At 38.3% G+C, this 19,812-nt stretch overlaps 1 protein-coding gene across 2 annotated transcripts; it reads right to left on the bottom strand.

Annotated features, from left to right (window-relative positions):
• Positions 1-1,486: 1,486 nt before the first annotated feature.
• wu:fa56d06 (uncharacterized protein LOC795664 homolog) lies at positions 1,487-9,483 on the bottom strand. 2 transcript variants are annotated; one of them, XM_067404943.1, is made up of 16 exons: positions 9,392-9,483; positions 9,165-9,202; positions 8,197-8,445; positions 7,994-8,116; positions 6,641-6,871; positions 5,966-6,166; positions 5,757-5,879; positions 4,681-4,845; positions 4,328-4,528; positions 4,119-4,241; positions 3,037-3,201; positions 2,690-2,884; positions 2,386-2,508; positions 2,182-2,304; positions 1,890-1,983; positions 1,487-1,681 (listed from the first exon to the last, which is right to left on the bottom strand). In XM_067404943.1, exons 2-15 carry the CDS (start codon positions 9,199-9,201, stop codon positions 1,895-1,897), a joined length of 2,148 nt encoding a protein of 715 aa, XP_067261044.1. In that variant the 5' UTR covers position 9,202; positions 9,392-9,483; the 3' UTR covers positions 1,487-1,681; positions 1,890-1,894. The 2 variants fall into 2 exon arrangements, with proteins under 2 accessions (XP_067261044.1, XP_067261043.1); XM_067404942.1 differs by having other exon boundaries at positions 9,308-9,409.
• Between the last annotated feature and the right edge of the window lie 10,329 nt (positions 9,484-19,812).

Genomic DNA, 19,812 nt, shown 5'->3' with positions numbered 1-19,812 from the left:
GGGTGAGTAATTAATTATATAATTTTCATTTTTGGGTGAACTTACCGTTTAATTCAGTAAATAAAACAATAATTGAGAGATATACAAATAAACTTTCCTCAGAAGCCTGATGGATCATATTTACTTACATTTACTTTATTAAAATCAGTAAATATTTCACAGCAAAAAACACGTGAACCTTGAGCTGAAGGTGGATTTTGTACAGTTATACTAAAAAGGTATTTTACTTGCTAAAGTAAGTTTAAAACGGTTAAAATGCAAGAATCAATGTCACTTGTGTGTTGACAGATTTGTTGATCATAATAGGATTGTTTATCACATCTTTATTAGCATATGCAGTATATGAATTGATATTTTCAGGATTAGTGCTAAAATAAATTGTTGACCGAGATTAGGTCAGCAGTAAATGATGGTCATATACAACTAAACAATCTTTGAACACTGACACCTTATCTGAAGGCTGCATAGCAACAGTCACAAACAACTAAGATAAATTTAGTATTTGTTCATGTCATTATATTGTTAAGAGCATAAGAAACAAATGAAAAATTATATTTTATTCATATGTTATGCTATGACCTCTGTAGTGGATGCCAGGACTATGCTGTTTAAAAAATGACATGACATGAAATTACATGTATAGGCAAAAACATTTTTTTTTTTTTAAATAACCACTTAATTTTTAGGCTTCCGGATTGTTTTTAACCAAACTTTGTATAAAGATGATTCTCAACTATGTTATGGAAGATATAATGGAATTAATTGATACCATTTTACTTTATGCAGTATGTGTGTAAAATAGTCATACATGGATTTTCCCATTCATTACAATGTATCTATACACTATCTAATTTGCATATTAATGTGTTCTTGGAGCAACATGTAATGAAAAAGTAAGTGTAATAATGGGAGTAATAATTGGCAACATTTTCATAATAATATCTAATAATTAATAGGAATATTGATATATAATTTCTTTCCCTATTCACTTGTTGTATCTCCTAAAATGCCTGATAAACATGATTTAAGTCCTGGTGTCCTCTACAGAGGTCATGTATGAAATCAATGTCCTGTTTCATAACAGAAAGTCATATTTTGATTTGTAACTCCATAATATTTTCCTGAGATGTTGATTTATAAAAAACAATTTGAAAATTAATCTGATTTAAATTAAATTACATTACATTAATTAAATTACATTTAAATTACAAAATATCATATTTCCATAAGAGTGCTAATTTTCATTTTCAGTCATATTTAAAGACCAAGAAGTTGTTGTTGTTATGGCGAAAACCTCTAATAATTTGGTATCTCTGCTCTTTACAGGACAAACTGTGTCATGTATGATGTCAGAGAAAATCACTAAAATATAATGTCCACTACAGAGGACAGAAGTCTATTCCCAGGTCCCAGGAGGATATGTCCCACAGATCACTACTAATGATTAAAATAATAATAATAATAACAAGACAAAAAGATTTTGGTAATGCATTTATTTTGTAGATTATGAGTACATGTAGGAGGTCAGTTCAAATATTGCATGACGCTTTTATTGCACAAAACCTCTGAAATTAGAAGTGTACTAGATAGACAGTTACATTTGATGGACGACAGCTTTTGTAAAACTTGCTTCTTGGTCTTCATGCAGTCATTTGGTACAAACACAGTCGAACTCTCTCATCTGGAAAAAATGACCCCAAAAAAATCACTTTGCTTTAAGCATTTCTTGCATGGTGGCATTTGTTTAGTTTTGGCATAATTGCATGGTTATATTAGAGGTGTTACACAACAAAACAAAAGATGACAAGCAAAATTAGCAGTTATGTAACATAATAATGTCTTATTACTTAGCCAGTACAGATAATGCTTGTTGATAAGGAAAAGCTCACCTCTTCTAAACAAGAGCTGGTTTTATCATGTAATACATTCTGAGCTCCTGTAGGATGTACGGCTGGTACTCGGTGCCTTGTCTGAACTCATCCACTATGGGAAAAAACAAAGAAAAATGGAAGTTCACTAAAAAAAAAGGAATTTCTTCAACACTTTTTTTGTGTTGCACAGAAGACAAAATGTTGGAAACATCCTTTTAATATCTCAAAGTACAGGTAGTGTATTTTTAATAACTTCTAAGTCTTAAAACATGACTGATATCATGTGTGTGAGATGTTTTGAAGTACTCACATGGCGCTGTGCTCCTTTGCAGCTCATTTACCGACTGCAGAATCTGTCCAGCTCTGGGATCCACCAAAGTGGCGTGAGAATTTTGAGTTCCCTTTCTCATCTCATAAGCTTCAGGATTGTAATCTGTGGAGAAAACAAAAAATTAAATATGGCCAAAATCTATTATGTTGCATTGAAATGTTAAAAATGACTTTGCAGACATACAGCCGGAAACTCTTCTGTTCATTTCGCCAACTTCATGTAAGAGCATGCCGGTGTTCATGTCCATCAGGAAGCGTCTGGAGGGCTCTGTTCCCTGCCTCTTCTCATAAGCTGGAGGATTGTAGACTGTGGAGAAAGTAAAACACAATTAAAGGTACCCAATCTCACAGCTATATTATATTTCTCTAAAGTAAAGCATAAATGGTGTTTGTCACTCCATGATGCAATTTTGATTTCATATTGATTTTAATACTCATTTAATAAAATACTACTAAAAGCAATAATGCAAATGATTTTGCAGACTTACAGCTGGAAACTCTCCTGTTCATTTCGCTGACTTCCTCCTTGAGCATCCCAGTGTTCATGTCCATCAGGAAGCGTCTGGAAGGTTCTGTTCCCTGCCTGTGTAACTCAACTGGAACCGCTATGTGGTTACGTTCAGAAGAGTCTTGGCTTTTTAGGTCCTCATGCTCAGGTCCAGAAACCACTTGCCATTTAGCTGCTAATGAAGATGAAAGGAAACATGAGTGTAGGCAGTCAGCCATCGAGATTTTTCTATAAAGCACTTTGCTTGTAAAGTATTACATCAACAAATAATCTTTAATTCAATGGCACAAAACGTCTTGTTCTCTGATATTTATACTTGAGACTTACAGCCTGGTCTTCTGTCCATCTTATTTTGATGTTCTTTGAGTAGACCGGTGTTCAGGTCCATCAGGAGGTTTCTGGATGGTTTATTGCCTGGTTTTTGCATCTCAGTCACTCTGAGCTCCTGTAGGATGTACGGCTGGTATTCAGTTCCTTGTCTGAACTCATCCACTGTTGAGGGGAGAACACAGAAAAAGATTGGATTTAGAGGGATAGTTCACTCAAAAAAATAAAAAAATTTTAATGCTTGAATGTTCTGATAAAATAACTTTTTTTGGTCTTGTTTTCACTGGTATTAAGATGCGTTTTGGTCGATAGGATCTCAAGTAGATGAATGAGAAACATTCTCCATTTAAACCGTCTCTTTTTTTCCACTTTCGACCACTTCTGTTCTTCAAGGGGAGCTTCTATAGGTGGGTAAATGTATGGGCTTTTTCAGGTCTTTCAATCTTATGGATGAAATGAGCTCCCTCAAGTTTACACATGAAAGCAACCGGAGATGACGAAAAAACACACAGAGAACAGCGAATTTCGTTTCTGCTCTGATAGCCACAAAACCACACCGAACGCTGTGTTTGTTAGAAATCAGGAATGGTGAGAGAACATTTTGCTTGGTACATTTTTCATCTTCAAACCAAACTTGGGTCTTTAGCTGACAAAGTTTAAATCCTGTCTGGCTAGCGCGCTTTCCATAAGGTTTATGCATTAGATTAGATCAGTAGGCGGAGAGTAGGCAATCTTTGTGGTTGTTCGAACGCATTCGACCACTTGAGCATCTACACTATGAACTACCTCTGGAAGTGGTCGAAAGTGGACAAGCTCAAAATGTTTTAGACTCTGTTTATTTATGTAATTAGCATTGTCCCCTTGTGATCGGATAGATGAAAATGCTTCTTAATACCAGGGCCTTTGTTGCACAGAAGAAAAAACTATTTTGCAAAATTTAAAGTGGTAAGAAATGATGACAGAATTTTTGAGGAAAATCCCTTTGATATCCCAAAGTGCAAGTAGTGTAGATATTTTTTAATAATTTTTAAATCTTAAAACATGACTGATATCATGTGTGTGAGATGTTTTGAAGTACGTACATGGTGCTATGTTCCTCTGCTGCTCTGTTAGTGACGGCAGCATCAGTCCAGTTCTGGGATCCACCAGAGTAAAGTGTGAATTTTGAGTTCCCTTCCTCATCTCATAAGCTGGAGGATTGTAGACTGTGGAGAAAACAAAAACTATTGTTAAATATGGCCAAAATCTACTATTTTGCATTGAAATGTTAAAAATGACTTAGCAGACATACAGCCAGAAACTCTTCTGTTCATTTCGCCAACTTCATGAATGAGCATGCCGGTGTTCATGTCCATCAGGAAGCGTCTGGAAGGTTCTGTTCCCTGCCTGCGTAACTCAGCAGGACCCGCTATGTGGTTCTCCTTACGTTCAGAAGAGTCTTGGCTATTTATGTCCTCATGCTCAAGTCCAGAAACCACTTCCCATTTAGCTGCTAATGAAGTTGAAAGGAAACATGAGTCTGGGCAGTCAACCATCGAGATTTTTCTTTAAAGCACTTTGCTTGTAAAGTATTACATCAACAAATAATCTTTAATTCAATGGCACAAAACATCTCGTTCTCTGATCTTTGTACTTGAGACTTACAGCCTGGTCTTCTGTCCATCTTATGTTGGTGTTCTTTGAGTAGACCGGTGTTCAGGTCCATCAGGAGGTTTCTGGATGGTTTATTGCCTGGTTTTTGCATCTCAGTCATTCTGAGCTCCTTTAGGATGTACGGCTGGTATTCAGTTCCTTGTCTGAACTCATCCACTGTTGAGGGGAGAACACAGAAAAAGATTGAATTCTGAGGGATAGTTCACTCAAAAAAATGAATTGTTTTAATGCTTGAATGTTCTGCTAAATAACTTTTTTGGTCTTGTTTTCACTGGTATTAAGATACGTTTTGGTCGATCGGATCTCAAGTAGATGAGGGAGAAACATTCTCCCTTCAAACCATCTCTTTTGTCCACTTTGACCACTTCTGTTCTTCAAGGGGAGCGACTATGGGTGGGTAAATGTATGGGCTTTTTCAGGTCTTTCAATCTTATGGATGAAATGAGCTCCCGCAAGTTTACATATGAATGCAACCGGAGGTGACGGAAAAACATACAGAGAACAGCAAATTTCGTTTCTGCTCTGATAGCCACAAAACCACACCGAATGCTGTGTTTGTTAGAAATCAGGAATGGTGAGAGAACATTTTGCTTGGTACATTTTTCATCTTCAAACCAAACTTGGGTCTTTAGCTGACAAAGTTTAAATCCTGTCTGGCTAGCGCGCTTTCCATAAGGTTTATGCATTAGATTAGATCAGTAGGCGGAGAGTAGGCAATCTTTGTGGTTGTTCGAACGCATTCGACCACTTAAGCATCTAAACTATGAACTACCTCTGGAAGTGGTTGAAAGTGGACAAGCTCAAAATGTTTTAGACTCTGTTTATTTATGTAATTAGCATTGTCCCCTTGTGATCGGATAGATGAAAATGCTTCTTAATACCAGGGCCTTTGTTACACAGAAGAAAAAACTATTTTGCAAAATTAAAAGTGGTAAGAAATGATGACAGAATTTTTGAAGAAAATCCCTTTGATATACCAAAGTGCAAGTAGTGTAGATATTTTTTAATAATTTCTAGTCTTAAAACATGACTGATATCATGTGTGTGAGATGTTTTGAAGTACGTACATGGTGCTATGTTCCTCTGCTGCTCTGTTAGTGACGGCAGCATCAGTCCAGTTCTGGGATCCACCAGAGTGACGTGTGAATTTTGAGTTCCCTTCCTCATCTCATAAGCTGGAGGATTGTAGACTGTGGAGAAAACAAAAACTTTTGTTAAATATGGCCAAAATCTACTATTTTGCATTGAAATGTTAAAAATGACTTAGCAGACATACAGCCAGAAACTCTTCTGTTCATTTCGCCAACTTCATGAATGAGCATGCCGGTGTTCATGTCCATCAGGAAGCGTCTGGAAGGTTCTGTTCCCTGCCTGCGTAACTCAGCAGGAACCGCTATGTGGTTCTCCTTACGTTCAGAAGAGTCTTGGCTAGTTATGTCCTCATGCTCAGGGCCAGAAACCACTTCCCATTTAGCTGCTAATGAAGATGAAAGAAAACATGACTCCAAAGGATTTCTGTGAAAGCTAGATTCCCTTTTGAAAAGACCAGCTTAGACATTGGTTTTGTGTGGTTTATGTCACTTGTTGCTGCTTTGCACAAAAAAATCTGAAATTGTGAAAACTCAAAAACTTCAGGACTTGCAATTCTGCATAACATGCATCCCCATGCTTTGACCAAAAATCATCATCTGTGACCAAACTGATCACGCACCACCAAACTTGACATTGCAAGTTCTAGCTGTTTAATATTTTGAGTAACTCATACTAATGGCCTAAAAATAGACATTATTTAATTTTTAAGTAATGTTAACCTTTTCTATATTCAATAGTTCTATCAACCTATAAAATAGACTTTGTTGAAGACCATTATAGTCATGCTGTTCACCAGCAAAATGCAGGTCTTTTCAGAAGGGTTGTAGATCAACAGTCTCCATTAGAAAGTGAGACTTACAGCCCACTACTCTCCTGTCCACCTCATTCCTGTGTTCTTTGAGTAGACCGGTGTTCAGGTCCATAAGGATGTTTCTGGAAGGTTCAGTGCCTTGCCTATACACTTCAGCAGGTATTGCTCTCTGCTCATGTCTTTCGCTCTGAGGGCTGTACTGTGGTTTGATCATGTGATGCATTCTGAGCTCCTCCAGGATGTGCAGCTGGTGTTCAGTGCCTTGTCTGAACTCATCCACTGTTGAAGAAATACCACAACTCATCAATGTGCATTAAAAATATCCCATATGAAAAAAGGAGATCTTTTTTAATCCCATTCGATTGTTTTCCCATTAGAAGAGTTTACTATATGAGATTAACCAAGAGCAATTAGAGACTTTTGAGGAAGTCTCATGGTTTTCAGATGTTTCTTTTGAAAAAGAAAAAGACTAATCTCACATTTCTCCTTTAGAATTTTAGAGATCTCAAAAATGTCTCAAACTGTGCGTAGATTGGCTAAAATACCCATCTGCATTCAAAAGATCTCAAATATGAACTCAAAAATTTCTTACCACATTCTTCCAAAATCTATTCAGCTATGCTATCTAATTAAATCTTTTGCTATACGCTTAATTTTTGACAATTGTATCAGTTGTTTATTATTTTATTTCTGAGACTATGGCAGCCACTTAAACTGTATTATAAAAATGAAGTTTGCTTTTTCGAATGAAACTTTGTAGACAACTTTAAGACCATAGGGCCAGATTTACTAAACAGGGCAAATTAGCATGAGAGCGCAATTCCAAAAAAGCCCCAATAGGAGTGTAAAGTTCTGTACATGATCTACCGACGATGTGCAAATTAAAGAACACAGACGCAGCCAGATCATTTCCATAATGACCAACCCAATCTACCAAGAGCAACGCAAATTAGGGATGGGGTAAATAATGGCCAAATAAATTAAATTAATTAATTTAAATACTCCCCTCCCGTAAATGTTGTGTCTGAAAGGAAAACTCCTACAAATGCTTGCAATTAGGTCAGCTGCAAAAATAAACCTGTCCACACCTTTTCAGCACTGTTTTTCACTGCGTGTCTTTAGTAAATCCTAACAGTAGTTTTTTAACACCAAAAGAGGGTTAAAGCTGTTAGTAAATCTGGCTGGGTTGCAACAGACTCCTTAAGTTAATAAAACCCTCAGTGAATCCTAAAAAAAAAAGAAGTTAGAATCTTCTTCTTGTATCATGCTTGGCCAAATAATTGCTGCTTGTATCTATATTTTGTCTCTATGTATGTTTTGAAACATTCAGAATTCTTTAACAACTTCCAAGCCCTAAAACATGACTGATATCATGTGCGGGAGATGTTTTGAAGCACTCACATGGCGCCTTGTTCCTCTGGAGCTCATTTAGTGATGGCAGCATCTGTCCAGTTCTGGGATCCACCAAAATGGCTTGAGAATTCTGAGTTCCCTTCCTCATCTCAGCAGCTGGAGGACTGTGGACTGTGGAGGACACAAAAATAGCTAAATATGGCCAAAATATACTATGTGCATTGAATTTTAAAACGAAATTGTAGACATACAGCCGGAAACTCTTCTGTTCATTTCGCCAACTTCCTCCTTGAGCATCCCAGTGTTGAGATCCATCAGGAAGCGTCTGGAAGGTTCTGTTCCCTGCCTGCAGAACTCAACAGGAACTGGTATTTGCTTCTTGAGTTTCACACCATTGTCCTTCAGAACGGAGTTGTCCCTATGTTCGTCTTGGACCATTTGTGGCCCAGATTGCTTCAGTCTACCATTTGGGAATCGATGCAGCGGTCTTGCATGAAGACCTGCACATATAGCACAAACATCAAACCTGATTTAACACATATTTGTTCGCATATTCTCAGCAGTAAATTTCTAAATAAATATTAGCCCTGTCTTTTATCTGAAAGGGATATTTAACAGGATTCATTTATTGACCACGCCAAATGTCCTTCATATGATCTCAATTAAGTTATGAAAACTACTGAAGGAAGAGAAGCCATATCACTTAATAGCACGCATCTCCTTCACAAGCCATAAAAACTGATTTATGACTTGTCTCTATCTCAATTGTTGAATAGGTAATCACATATTTTATCAAGCAGATAAAATGTGCCACAGAAGGTATGGTTATACCTAGACAAAGGATAAAGTTCAGAAGAATGGTTGTATCTGAACTTTGAACTAATGGGGAAGTACACAATTCTTAATACATTTATCCTACTGTTACTACAGTAAAGTTTTGGTAAATTTGAAGAAGCCAAAGAGAAATGAAACAAGATGACAGAAATATTCTGATCCCATATTAATTTATTATGATTTTACAGTAGTAACAAAAACGGTTATTTTTTTTGGCAAAAACTTATGATGATGGCAAGATTTCATAATGTAAAACACAGTTTTTTCTTTTAAGATCACCATACCAAATTTAATTTTTGTATCAAAATCAATTTTAGAAATCAGAATATTCAAAAAATAAAAAACAATGTCAATAAATAAGATAAGAAATGCAGATAAATCTCACCAGCCACAGCCAACAGGAGCAGCAAGAGCCTGAACATCCTGTAACAAAATATGGGGGGAAAAAAAATAGTTGTAGTTTAGCTTACATTTTGCTTTCACTGGGTTTTGTGAATGATACCACAGTAACAACATGTTAAATGCTACCTGTGATTGTTTCTGTTCTCAGAAAAATAGATCAATAGATTCTTCAGCGCTGTAAGAGTGATTTATCCTGTCTGTTTGACTCACCTCACACAACAAGGATCCTATGCACTCTGGAGTCGCCTTTAATAACCTGGAGACTCAGATAATAACCTGGTTCAGAGGTTGACATGTATCTGTAATACTCCCTCTTTTTATCTTTTCATCTGCTTTTGTCTCCTAGACAGCGATAAAACATCTGCTCTTTGATCCCAGACCTTCTGACAACGACCCAGTTCAACTGATATTAGTGTCGGTACATTCATGACCTGAATCGTTTTATTGCTGAGAGATGTTCACGCTTTACTGAAATCACTTTTCAGAGGAAAAATGCATTGCTCAGAAGTTGCTCTTGGAGAACTAAATGGAGTTCTCAATTTTTTCTATTTGTCTCAGATGATTCTCTTACAGAACAATAAAAAAGACCCATCAATAGTTGTCATCCAGTAAACGTATAGATCTATAAAATGAATGTACACTGAAAAAAAAAAAAAAAATGGTGCAGAAACAATTTTCACTGAGAAATTGGTTATAAATTTCACAAATAATTATAAAGAAATAGCAAGTAAGCAAACATTTCAAACTGAAAGACTGAATATCAATAATCTGTTGATAATCTGTATCTTGGCAAATCTGAGAACAGTTTGAGACGCTGTTGAGATCTGAAATCTCTCATGTGAGATTATTAAAGTCTTTTTCTCTGGATAAACATCTGAGAATCAGGAGGCTTCAGCAAAAGACTTTATTTGCTCTCACTTATAATTTCTAGGAGAAACAATTGAGATGTTAAAGTAATCTTGTGAGGGATTTTATGGATTCATTGTTAAAGATGAATAATTTTCATGTGCATCAGAGCCTTTTCCAGAAGTGGAAATTGTCTTCATGCTTTCTTCTGTTGTTTTGGAGGAAGAGAAGTCTTCAGAAAAGAGTTACTCAGCCTTGCTTTCGAAGAGATTCACTCTCCTACAATATGAGGCAGAGATGAAGAGATATATTAAGCAATATACTGCCATGTTGTTTTGTGGTTGCTGGGGTGTTCTGAGTGGTTTTGGCTCAAATGAAAAATCCAACATCTATTCTTTCAGATATTGTAGAGTCTAGATACACAAAGAATATATGTTAAGAGATTTTTTTTTTGGGTTCCCCTGGTAAAATTCACATTCCAAGGGCTAAATATCATGTTAATTGGGGGAGTTTCAACCCACGGACATGAAAAACTACCCACAGCAACATTGTTAAAGTAGCCCAATTCTGCGAGAAAACCGCAGACTTGGCAACACTGGGAGGAAGTGTGATGTTTGGGCAATGTTCTGCTGGGAAACTTTGGGTCCTGCCATTCATGTGGATGTTACTTTGACACATACCACCTACCTAAGCATTGTTGCAGACCATCATGACACTTTCACCAAAAAAAAAAGTTTCGTCAGTGAATGTTTTCCCATGTCTACAGAACCCAACAAACATTAGATGAAAGAAGGCATAAACACACTTGAAATGTTTGACATGCAGGAACAGATGTTGATGGAGGATGAAAGTGTGAGTTCTCAGTGATGTATTACATTGCAAGTCCTTTCGTGTGCATTTGTTTTTGAGTGTACTGATGCACTGAAGTGTCACATAAACGCTTCCACCCACATGAACAGACAGACAAAGAGAGACAAACGTGTCTGAATAATGTGAACAACAGACTTTGACATGAGTTGTGATGTACTGAGAGAGAGAGAGCCATTGCCACACACACACACACACACACACACACACACACACACACACACACACACACACACACACACACACACACACACAATCAGCTGGTAAATAGGGGATGTTTTACTAGTGCTTCAATAATTGCTGTGATGTGTGTGTATATATGTAGCACTTTTTGCCATTGAGATGGCTGGGAAAAGCAACTGAACTGTAGTGTGAATGTCTTTTCTCTCTTTTGAGGTGACGGCCCACACACAAACCACCTCCATCGGCCTAAACCTTCACTGCTTACCTTTCTGTCACACTGTGAGAATAAGACAACTCTTCAGGAGCGCTACGACTGTGTGTGTGTGTGTGTGTGTGTACGTGTTTGTGTGTGTGTGTGTACAGAATTGTAATACAGCTGATTCGGCCTCAGAGCATCCATCATTTCATGAAAGATTCTAGCAGCGCATCTCAATAGGCTTGTGTGTGACCTTGTGCTTTTGCATTTTTCCACCAGCAGAGGGAAGTCTTAGCTTTAGCTTTCATATTACTGGCCAAATAATAGTTGGATTGCTGGAGATGGCTGAAGATGTCCATATTTATTCCACATTTGACAAGATTTAGAATTCTTAAATTATGCCTCCAGAGGAGATGCCAGTTTTGGTTTATTTCATGTAGTAAAACTATGCAACATCTATGTTTGAGGCCTGAATGAGGCTCACTGAAAATGTTCGAGCTCCCTGCTGAAATAATAGCTGATTATCAGACAGGCGAAGCTGACAGTTGTCCCAAACCCCTCTAAAACCATCAAAACAAACCAGACTAAACAGCTTGGCCTTGCTGGTGTACCACATAACCATCACAGGCTATTATTTCAGCAGGGTTGTTATTGTATTGAATGTATTTCAGCCCTTTTAAAAGGTTTTTACAAACAGTTTGTATTTTTGCAAAAAAAAAAAAAAAAATTACGCAAAAACCCAGTTATGTTCTAAGAACATTTAGCTAATGATCCCTAGATATGAATACATTATTTCTGAATGTCTCTGAACATTTAAAATGTCAAAATAAAAAATTTTTTTCTTGGTTATGCGAACGTTAAGGAGACTTTCCATTTTATCATTTTACAAAAAGAATGTTCCTTTTGAATCTTCTCTAAACATTCTGAAACAAGTAGTAAGATTTTTAAAAAAAAAGACAAAGACCTAAAACTTTTCAGGAAAAAAAATGTTCCATGAATGATCTATAAATAATGATTACGTGCTTAAGTTTTGAGAACAGATAACGTTGAACAAATGTAGGCTACTTTTGACATTACTGGAATAACGTTTATTCTTAACTTTGAGAGAACCTTGCCAGAACGTTGTTAGATGGGAAAATGTAGGCTTAATAAGTTGAAATAGGCTGAAACGTCATTAAGTTATATATTTAAGATTACACTATCTGAAAACAAATTTTGAAAGAATGGAAAAATTTGTTTGAGAAGTGTTTAAGTGCATGTTGAGATACTCTCATGGCAATTCATAACTATTTTACATATCGGCAAATTGGTGGCTGAAGGCCTGTTCACACCGAGAACGATAACGATAACGATTGGGTTGTTTTAACCCAACGATAACTATACTAGTGTCCACACAGCGCACGATAACACATGGTAATGGCTCGTTCCCACAGAATGCGTCTTTGCATCTAAAAACGCTCAGGAATGGTTTTTAAAAACACTCAGCGCAGAACGTGTGGGTCTTGAGATGTGCTTTTGAGACGTGATGCAATAACGAACAAATAAAACATTTGCCACGCCAACTTGCTACTGTGAACAGAAACTCGCAACGCTTGCCCCACCTCCAAGTTCTTCTGATTGGTCCACTGTTTTGGAACTGATATTGATGAGCGGTGCTGCGTGTAAAAGTCGTTATTGTTTTAGTTGTTGTGTGGACTCCTATATTCTCATAGAATTAGAACATCAAATTATTAAAGTGTTATATAGTTATCGTTCTTGGTGTAGACGGGCCTTAATTTGTACAATCTCTTACATACATTTTCATACGATTTGCTTATGACCACTAACAGTTAGGTTTGAGGTGGAACTTCATGCTTACGTTTTTTCTAAAAATCATACATTTACCCAATATAAAAGAAAGTACAAGGCATGTAAAGGGTAAATCTATTTTCAATCTTGGAATGAGATAACAGACATTTCACCTTCCTATACTCTCCCAAAATTCAAACACACACACACACACTTACTCAGAAGACACAAAAACTGTCCTACAATTCATTCAATCATTTCTATTATCTCTATGCAGTGCTGGCTGGGTCATATCAGTCTGTGAGGCGACGGCTTTAGGGAAAAAGAGAGGCGAGGTTTTGCAGTTCTAACGGGAATTCAGTCGGCTGGCTCAGTTAGCTCAGTGTCTCTTGAAATTGAACTTGCAAGGCCTTGGTTCAGATTGTATCCCGAGTCGTGATGATAAAGGTCATAGGTCTTTGAAAGTGACCCGCTGTGAGACAGCAGGTCCTCAAAACACGGATGGATGAATTCAGGATCGGCTCGTTGGCATCAGTGTGAGCAGGGATGTTTCCCACCTGGGGAAATAGAGAAAGTGTTGTTGGAAATGCACTTCTGTTACTTTGAGAATATTCACAACCGCTTTAGACCTCGCAATACAAGATACAGCAGTGTGCATCTGAAAAGAGCTGGAAAAAGAATAAAATAGTAAAGCAAATATAGTCAAAAATGGTTTGAAATGCATGAAAATCAATTTAAAGTCAACATGAAATCAAAACTGATTTGTGTTTCTGATCTTGTTTTTTATTGTTGTTGATTAATTCAGAAATAAAACAGAATTGAAATGGTTTGTGGATGCAGTTTCATGTTCACTTTAATGTCGTATTAAGAAATACACTGAAAAAGTTGGTGAATAAAAAATTGCTAGTAAATTTCACCAACAATTACAAAGAAATGGCAAGTAGCACACTTATTAAACATGACATTTTGAAGTAGAAAGACTGAAATAATCTTTTCTTGTAAACATATTCCAATAATCTTTGGCATTGGAAAATATTATTAAATGTATAGACATGAAGTTTAAGTTGTTCAAATGCCATTTTGTTTCTCGTTGCTATTTATTCAATATATTATGTAATATATTTGTCTTTGGATGCATCCTAAACATGGACATACATCAACACCACAAATATGAAAACAACAGAAACATATACTAGTTGACATATACATATACTATACTAACTCAACCTGAAAATCATCCCAGATCAGTTTATGCTCCATTTGTCAAATTGATTTGATCTCTAAACATTATTTTTATAGCACTTTAGCTGTACGTCATGCATTAAAAGCAGTACATAATTACAGTAATTATTATATCTTTTATTATATTTTCCAGACTGTTCTTTGACCTTAACCCGGGTCTGTCTCTCGCATCCCTGCGGCTGACAGATATTGGTAGATGTTATCTGTCGACGGCTCACTGATGAGTTCTGCGGACACATTGGTGCTAGATTTGTTCCTTTAAAGGTTTATTTCATGGCTCTGTTACTATGGCACCCACACATGCACAGTTTTCTCTCCAAGGAGTGGATGGTTTCATGGGTAAACTAACCATATTCCTGCCATGACAACTCTTGGAGTGTTTGGCATGTAATGTAGATGTAGACAATGCAGATATGTAGTTAAATTTGGCAGACGCTTTTTTTTTTGTTAGGTCTTGGCGGAATACATCTGCTACGCTGCTGCTGCTGTTGGTTATTGCTGCTGTTATTACTGCTGCTGATGATGATTATTGCTGCTGCTGCTGCTGCTGATGATGATTATTGCTGCTGCTGCTGCTGCTGATGATGATTATTGCTGCTGCTGCTGATGATGATTATTGCTGCTGCTGCTGATGATGATTATTGCTGCTGCTGCTGATGATGATTATTGCTGCTGCTGCTGATGTTGATTATTGCTGCTGCTGCTGATGATGATTATTGCTGCTGCTGCTGCTGATGATGATTATTGCTGCTGCTGCTGATGATGATGATTATTGCTGCTGCTGCTGATGATGATGATTATTGCTGCTGCTGCTGATGATGATGATTATTGCTGCTGCTGCTGATGATGATGATTATTGCTGCTGCTGCTGATGATGATGATTATTGCTGCTGCTGCTGTTGGTTATTGCTGCTGCTGCTGTTATTACTGCTGCTGATGATGAATATTGCTGCTGCTGATGATGATGATTATTGCTGCTGCTGCTGCTGATCATGATTATTGCTGCTGCTGATTATGATTATTGTTGCTGCTGCTGATGATTATTGCTGCTGCTGCTGATGATGATGATTATTGCTGCTGCTGCTGCTGATGATGATTATTGCTGCTGCTGCTGATGATGATGATTATTGCTGCTGCTGCTGATGATGATGATTATTGCTGCTGCTGCTGCTGATGATGATTATTGCTGCTGCTGCTGTTGGTTATTGCTGCTGCTGCTGTTATTACTGCTGCTGATGATGAATATTGCTGCTGCTGATGATGATTATTGCTGCTGCTGCTGCTGATCATGATTATTGCTGCTGCTGCTGTTGGTTATTGGTGCTGCTGCTGATGATGATTATTGCTGCTGCTGCTGCTGTTGGTTATTGCTGCTGCTGCTGCTGATGATTATTGCTGCTGCTGCTGCTGTTGGTTATTGCTGCTGCTGCTGATGATTATTGCTGCTGCTGCTGCTGTTGGTTATTGCTGCTGCTGTTATTACTGCTGCTGATGATGATTATTGCTGCTGCTGCTGTTGGTTATTGCTGCTGCTGCTGATGATGATTATTGCTGCTGCTGCTGCTGTTGGTTATTGCTGCTGCTGATGATGATTATTGCTGCTGCTGCTGCTGTTGGTTATTGCTGCTGCTGATGATGATTATTGCTGCTGCTGCTGCTGTTGGTTATTGCTGCTGCTGATGATGATTATTGCTGCTGCTGCTGCTGTTGGTTATTGCTGCTGCTGTTATTACTGCTGCTGATGATGATTATTGCTGCTGCTGCTGCTGCTGATGATGATTATTGCTGCTGCTGCTGCTGATGATGATGATTATTGCTGCTGCTGCTGCTGTTGGTTATTGCTGCTGCTGATGATTATTTCTGCTGCTGCTGCTGCTGTTGGTTATTGGTGCTGCTGATGATGATTATTGCTGCTGCTGCTGCTGATGATGATTATTGCTGCTGCTGCTGCTGCTGATCATGATTATTGCTGCTGCTGCTGTTGGTTATTGGTGCTGCTGATGATGATTATTGCTGCTGCTGCTGTTGGTTATTGCTGCTGCTGCTGTTGATTATTGCTGCTGCTGCTGTTGGTTATTGCTGCTGCTGATGATGATTATTGCTGCTGCTGCTGCTGTTGGTTATTGCTGCTGCTGTTATTACTGCTGCTGATGATGATTATTGCTGCTGCTGCTGTTGGTTATTGCTGCTGCTGCTGATGATGATTATTGCTGCTGCTGCTGTTGGTTATTGCTGCTGCTGATGATGATTATTGCTGCTGCTGCTGCTGTTGGTTATTGCTGCTGCTGTTATTACTGCTGCTGATGATGATTATTGCTGCTGCTGCTGCTGATGATGATGATGATTATTGCTGCTGCTGCTGCTGCTGTTGGTTATTGCTGCTGCTGATGATTATTTCTGCTGCTGCTGCTGCTGTTGGTTATTGGTGCTGCTGATGATGATTATTGCTGCTGCTGCTGTTGGTTATTGCTGCTGCTGATGATGATTATTGTTGCTGCTGCTGTTGGTTATTGCTGCTGCTGATGATGATTATTGCTGCTGTTGGTTATTGCTGCTGCTGTTATTACTGCTGCTGATGATGATTATTGCTGCTGCTGATGATGATGATGATTATTGCTGCTGCTGCTGCTGCTGTTGGTTATTGCTGCTGCTGATGATGATTATTGCTGCTGCTGATGATGATGATGATTATTGCTGCTGCTGCTGCTGCTGTTGGTTATTGTTGCTGCTGATGATGATTATTGCTGCTGCTGCTGCTGCTGATGATTATTGTTGCTGCTGCTGTTATTACTGCTGCTGATGATGATTATTGCTGCTGCTGCTGATGATTATTGTTGCTGCTGCTGCTGATGATTATTGTTGCTGTTGCTGCTGTTGGTTATTGCTGCTGCTGCTGATGATGATGATTATTGCTGCTGCTGTTGCTGCTGTTGGTTATTGCTGCTGCTGATGATGATTATTGTTGTTGCTGCTGCCGCTGCTGCTATTGGTTATTGCTGCTGATGATGATCATTATTGTTGCTGCTGATGATTATTGTTGCTGTTGCTGCTGCTGCTGATGATGATTATTGTTGCTGCTGATGATTATTGCTGCTGCTGCTGCTGCTGCTGTTGGTTATTGTTGCTGCTGATGATGATTATTGCTGCTGCTGCTGATGATGATTATTGCTGCTGCTGCTGCTGCTGATGATGATTATTGCTGCTGCTGCTGCTGTTGGTTATTGCTGCTGCTGCTGATGATGATTATTGCTGCTGCTGATGATGATGATGATTATTGCTGCTGCTGCTGTTAGTTATTGCTGCTGCTGCTGCTGATGATGATGATTATTGCTGCTGCTGCTGCTGCTGTTGGTTATTGCTGCTGCTGCTGCTGATGATGATGATGATGATTATTGCTGCTGCTGCTGCTGCTGTTGGTTATTGCTGCTGCTGATGATGATGATGATTATTGCTGCTGCTGCTGTTGGTTATTGCTGCTGCTGCTGCTGCTGCTGATGATGATGATTATTATTGCTGCTGCTGCTGCTGTTGGTTATTGCTGCTGCTGATGATGATGATGATTATTGCTGCTGCTGCTGTTGGTTATTGCTGCTGCTGCTGCTGCTGATGATGATGATGATGATTATTGCTGCTGCTGCTGTTGGTTATTGCTGCTGCTGATGATGATGATGATTATTGCTGCTGCTGCTGCTGATGATTATTGCTGCTGATGATGATGATTATTGCTGCTGCTGCTGTTGGTTATTGCTGCTGCTGCTGCTGCTGATGATTATTATTGCTGCTGCTGCTGCTGCTGTTGGTTATTGCTGCTGATGATGATGATTATTGCTGCTGCTGCTGTTGGTTATTGCTGCTGCTGCTGATGATTATTGCTGCTGCTGCTACTGATGATGATTATTGTTGCTGCTGCTGGTGGTGGTTATTGCTGCTGCTGATGATGATGATTATTGCTGCTGCTGCTGCTGTTGTTGGTTATTGCTGCTGCTGCTGATGATGATTATTGCTGCTGCTGCTGCTGTTGGTTATTGCTGCTGCTGATTATGATTATTGTTGCTGCTGCTGTTGGTTATTGCTGCTGCTGCTGCTGCTGATGATGATTATTGCTGCTGCTGCTGCTGCTGATGATGATGATGATTATTGTTGCTGATGATGATGATGATTATTGTTGCTGCTGCTGCTGCTGCTGCTGATGATGATGATGATGATTATTGCTGCTGCTGCTGATGATGATGATGATGATGATTATTGCTGCTGCTGCTGTTGGTTATTGCTGCTGCTGATGATGATTATTGTTGCTGCTGATGCTGCTGCTGCTGCTGCTGATGATGATGATGATGATTATTGCTGCTGCTGCTGCTGCTGTTGGTTATTGCTGCTGCTGATGATGATTATTTCTGCTGCTGCTGTTGGTCGTTATTGCTGCTGCTGATGATGATTATTGCTGCTGCTGCTGATGATGATAATTATTATTGCTGCTGCTGATGATGATGATTATTGCTGCTGCTGATGGTTATTGCTGCTGCTGTTGATTATTGCCGCTGCTGTTATTGCTGCTGTTGTTGGTTATTGCTGTTGCTGCAGTTGATTATTTCTGCTGCTGCTGTTGTTATTGCTGCTGGTTCTGTTATTGCTGCTGCTGCTGCTGCTGTTGATTATTGATGCTGTTGATTATTGCTGCTGTTATTGCTGCTGCTGCTGTTGATTATTGCTGCTATTGTTATTGCTGCTGGTTCTGTTATTGCTGCTGCTGCTGCTGTTGATTGTTTCTGCTTCTGTTGATTATTGATGCTGTTGATTATTGATGCTGCTGTTATTGCTGCTGCTGCTGTTGAATTCACACTTTACTTGATGAAGAAAATATGGAGTGGTGTTTTCTGTGCAAAACTAACCATCTTAATGCTAGAGAGTTTTGGGTGGTTTCTAGTGTGTTACTAAGGAGTCCTCGATAGTTGCCTAGAAGTAAGTAACAGTAATTAATTGGTTGGTTATTAGTATGCAGCTTGTTAAATGAGTCCATGGAAGTCTAAAGGCATCATTATAAGAGAAATTGAGACATAAATGATTTTAGCAGCTTCTACGGTCTGATTAACATTATAAACACACAGTTTGTTTCTTATGCTATATGACAAGACAAAACACACACTCCAGCTCATTTTCATTTTTACTGACATCTGTCACTGAGCAAATGCCATTATTAACATTTTGGAAACATGTTCGCAAGCTTGTGAATTCTGGCTATAAACTCCTCCATCTGTGTAGTGAGCTAGCAAATGCTCTTTCTTTCTTTCATTCATTCATTGTAGATTAAATTCTAGATTTTTAAATTTTTTTGAGTGTTGCTTGCAAATGAACGTCACTTTGGCCTTTGGTGTTCTGAGTAGTTTTAGCACATTTATATATAGTTATTTTATTAAGGTTTTGTTATTTCTATTTAGCTTTAATTTATTTTTATTTTAGTTTTAGTAATTTTAAATTTAAACTAGCACTTTTAATTAGCGCTTTGAATTTA

This window comes from Chanodichthys erythropterus, chromosome 12 (assembly GCF_024489055.1).
Source record: "Chanodichthys erythropterus isolate Z2021 chromosome 12, ASM2448905v1, whole genome shotgun sequence".
NCBI classification, from domain to species: domain Eukaryota; kingdom Metazoa; phylum Chordata; class Actinopteri; order Cypriniformes; family Xenocyprididae; genus Chanodichthys; species Chanodichthys erythropterus.
The sequence above is the reverse complement of the archived record's forward strand: the minus strand, read 5'-3'. Positions and strand labels throughout refer to the sequence as shown.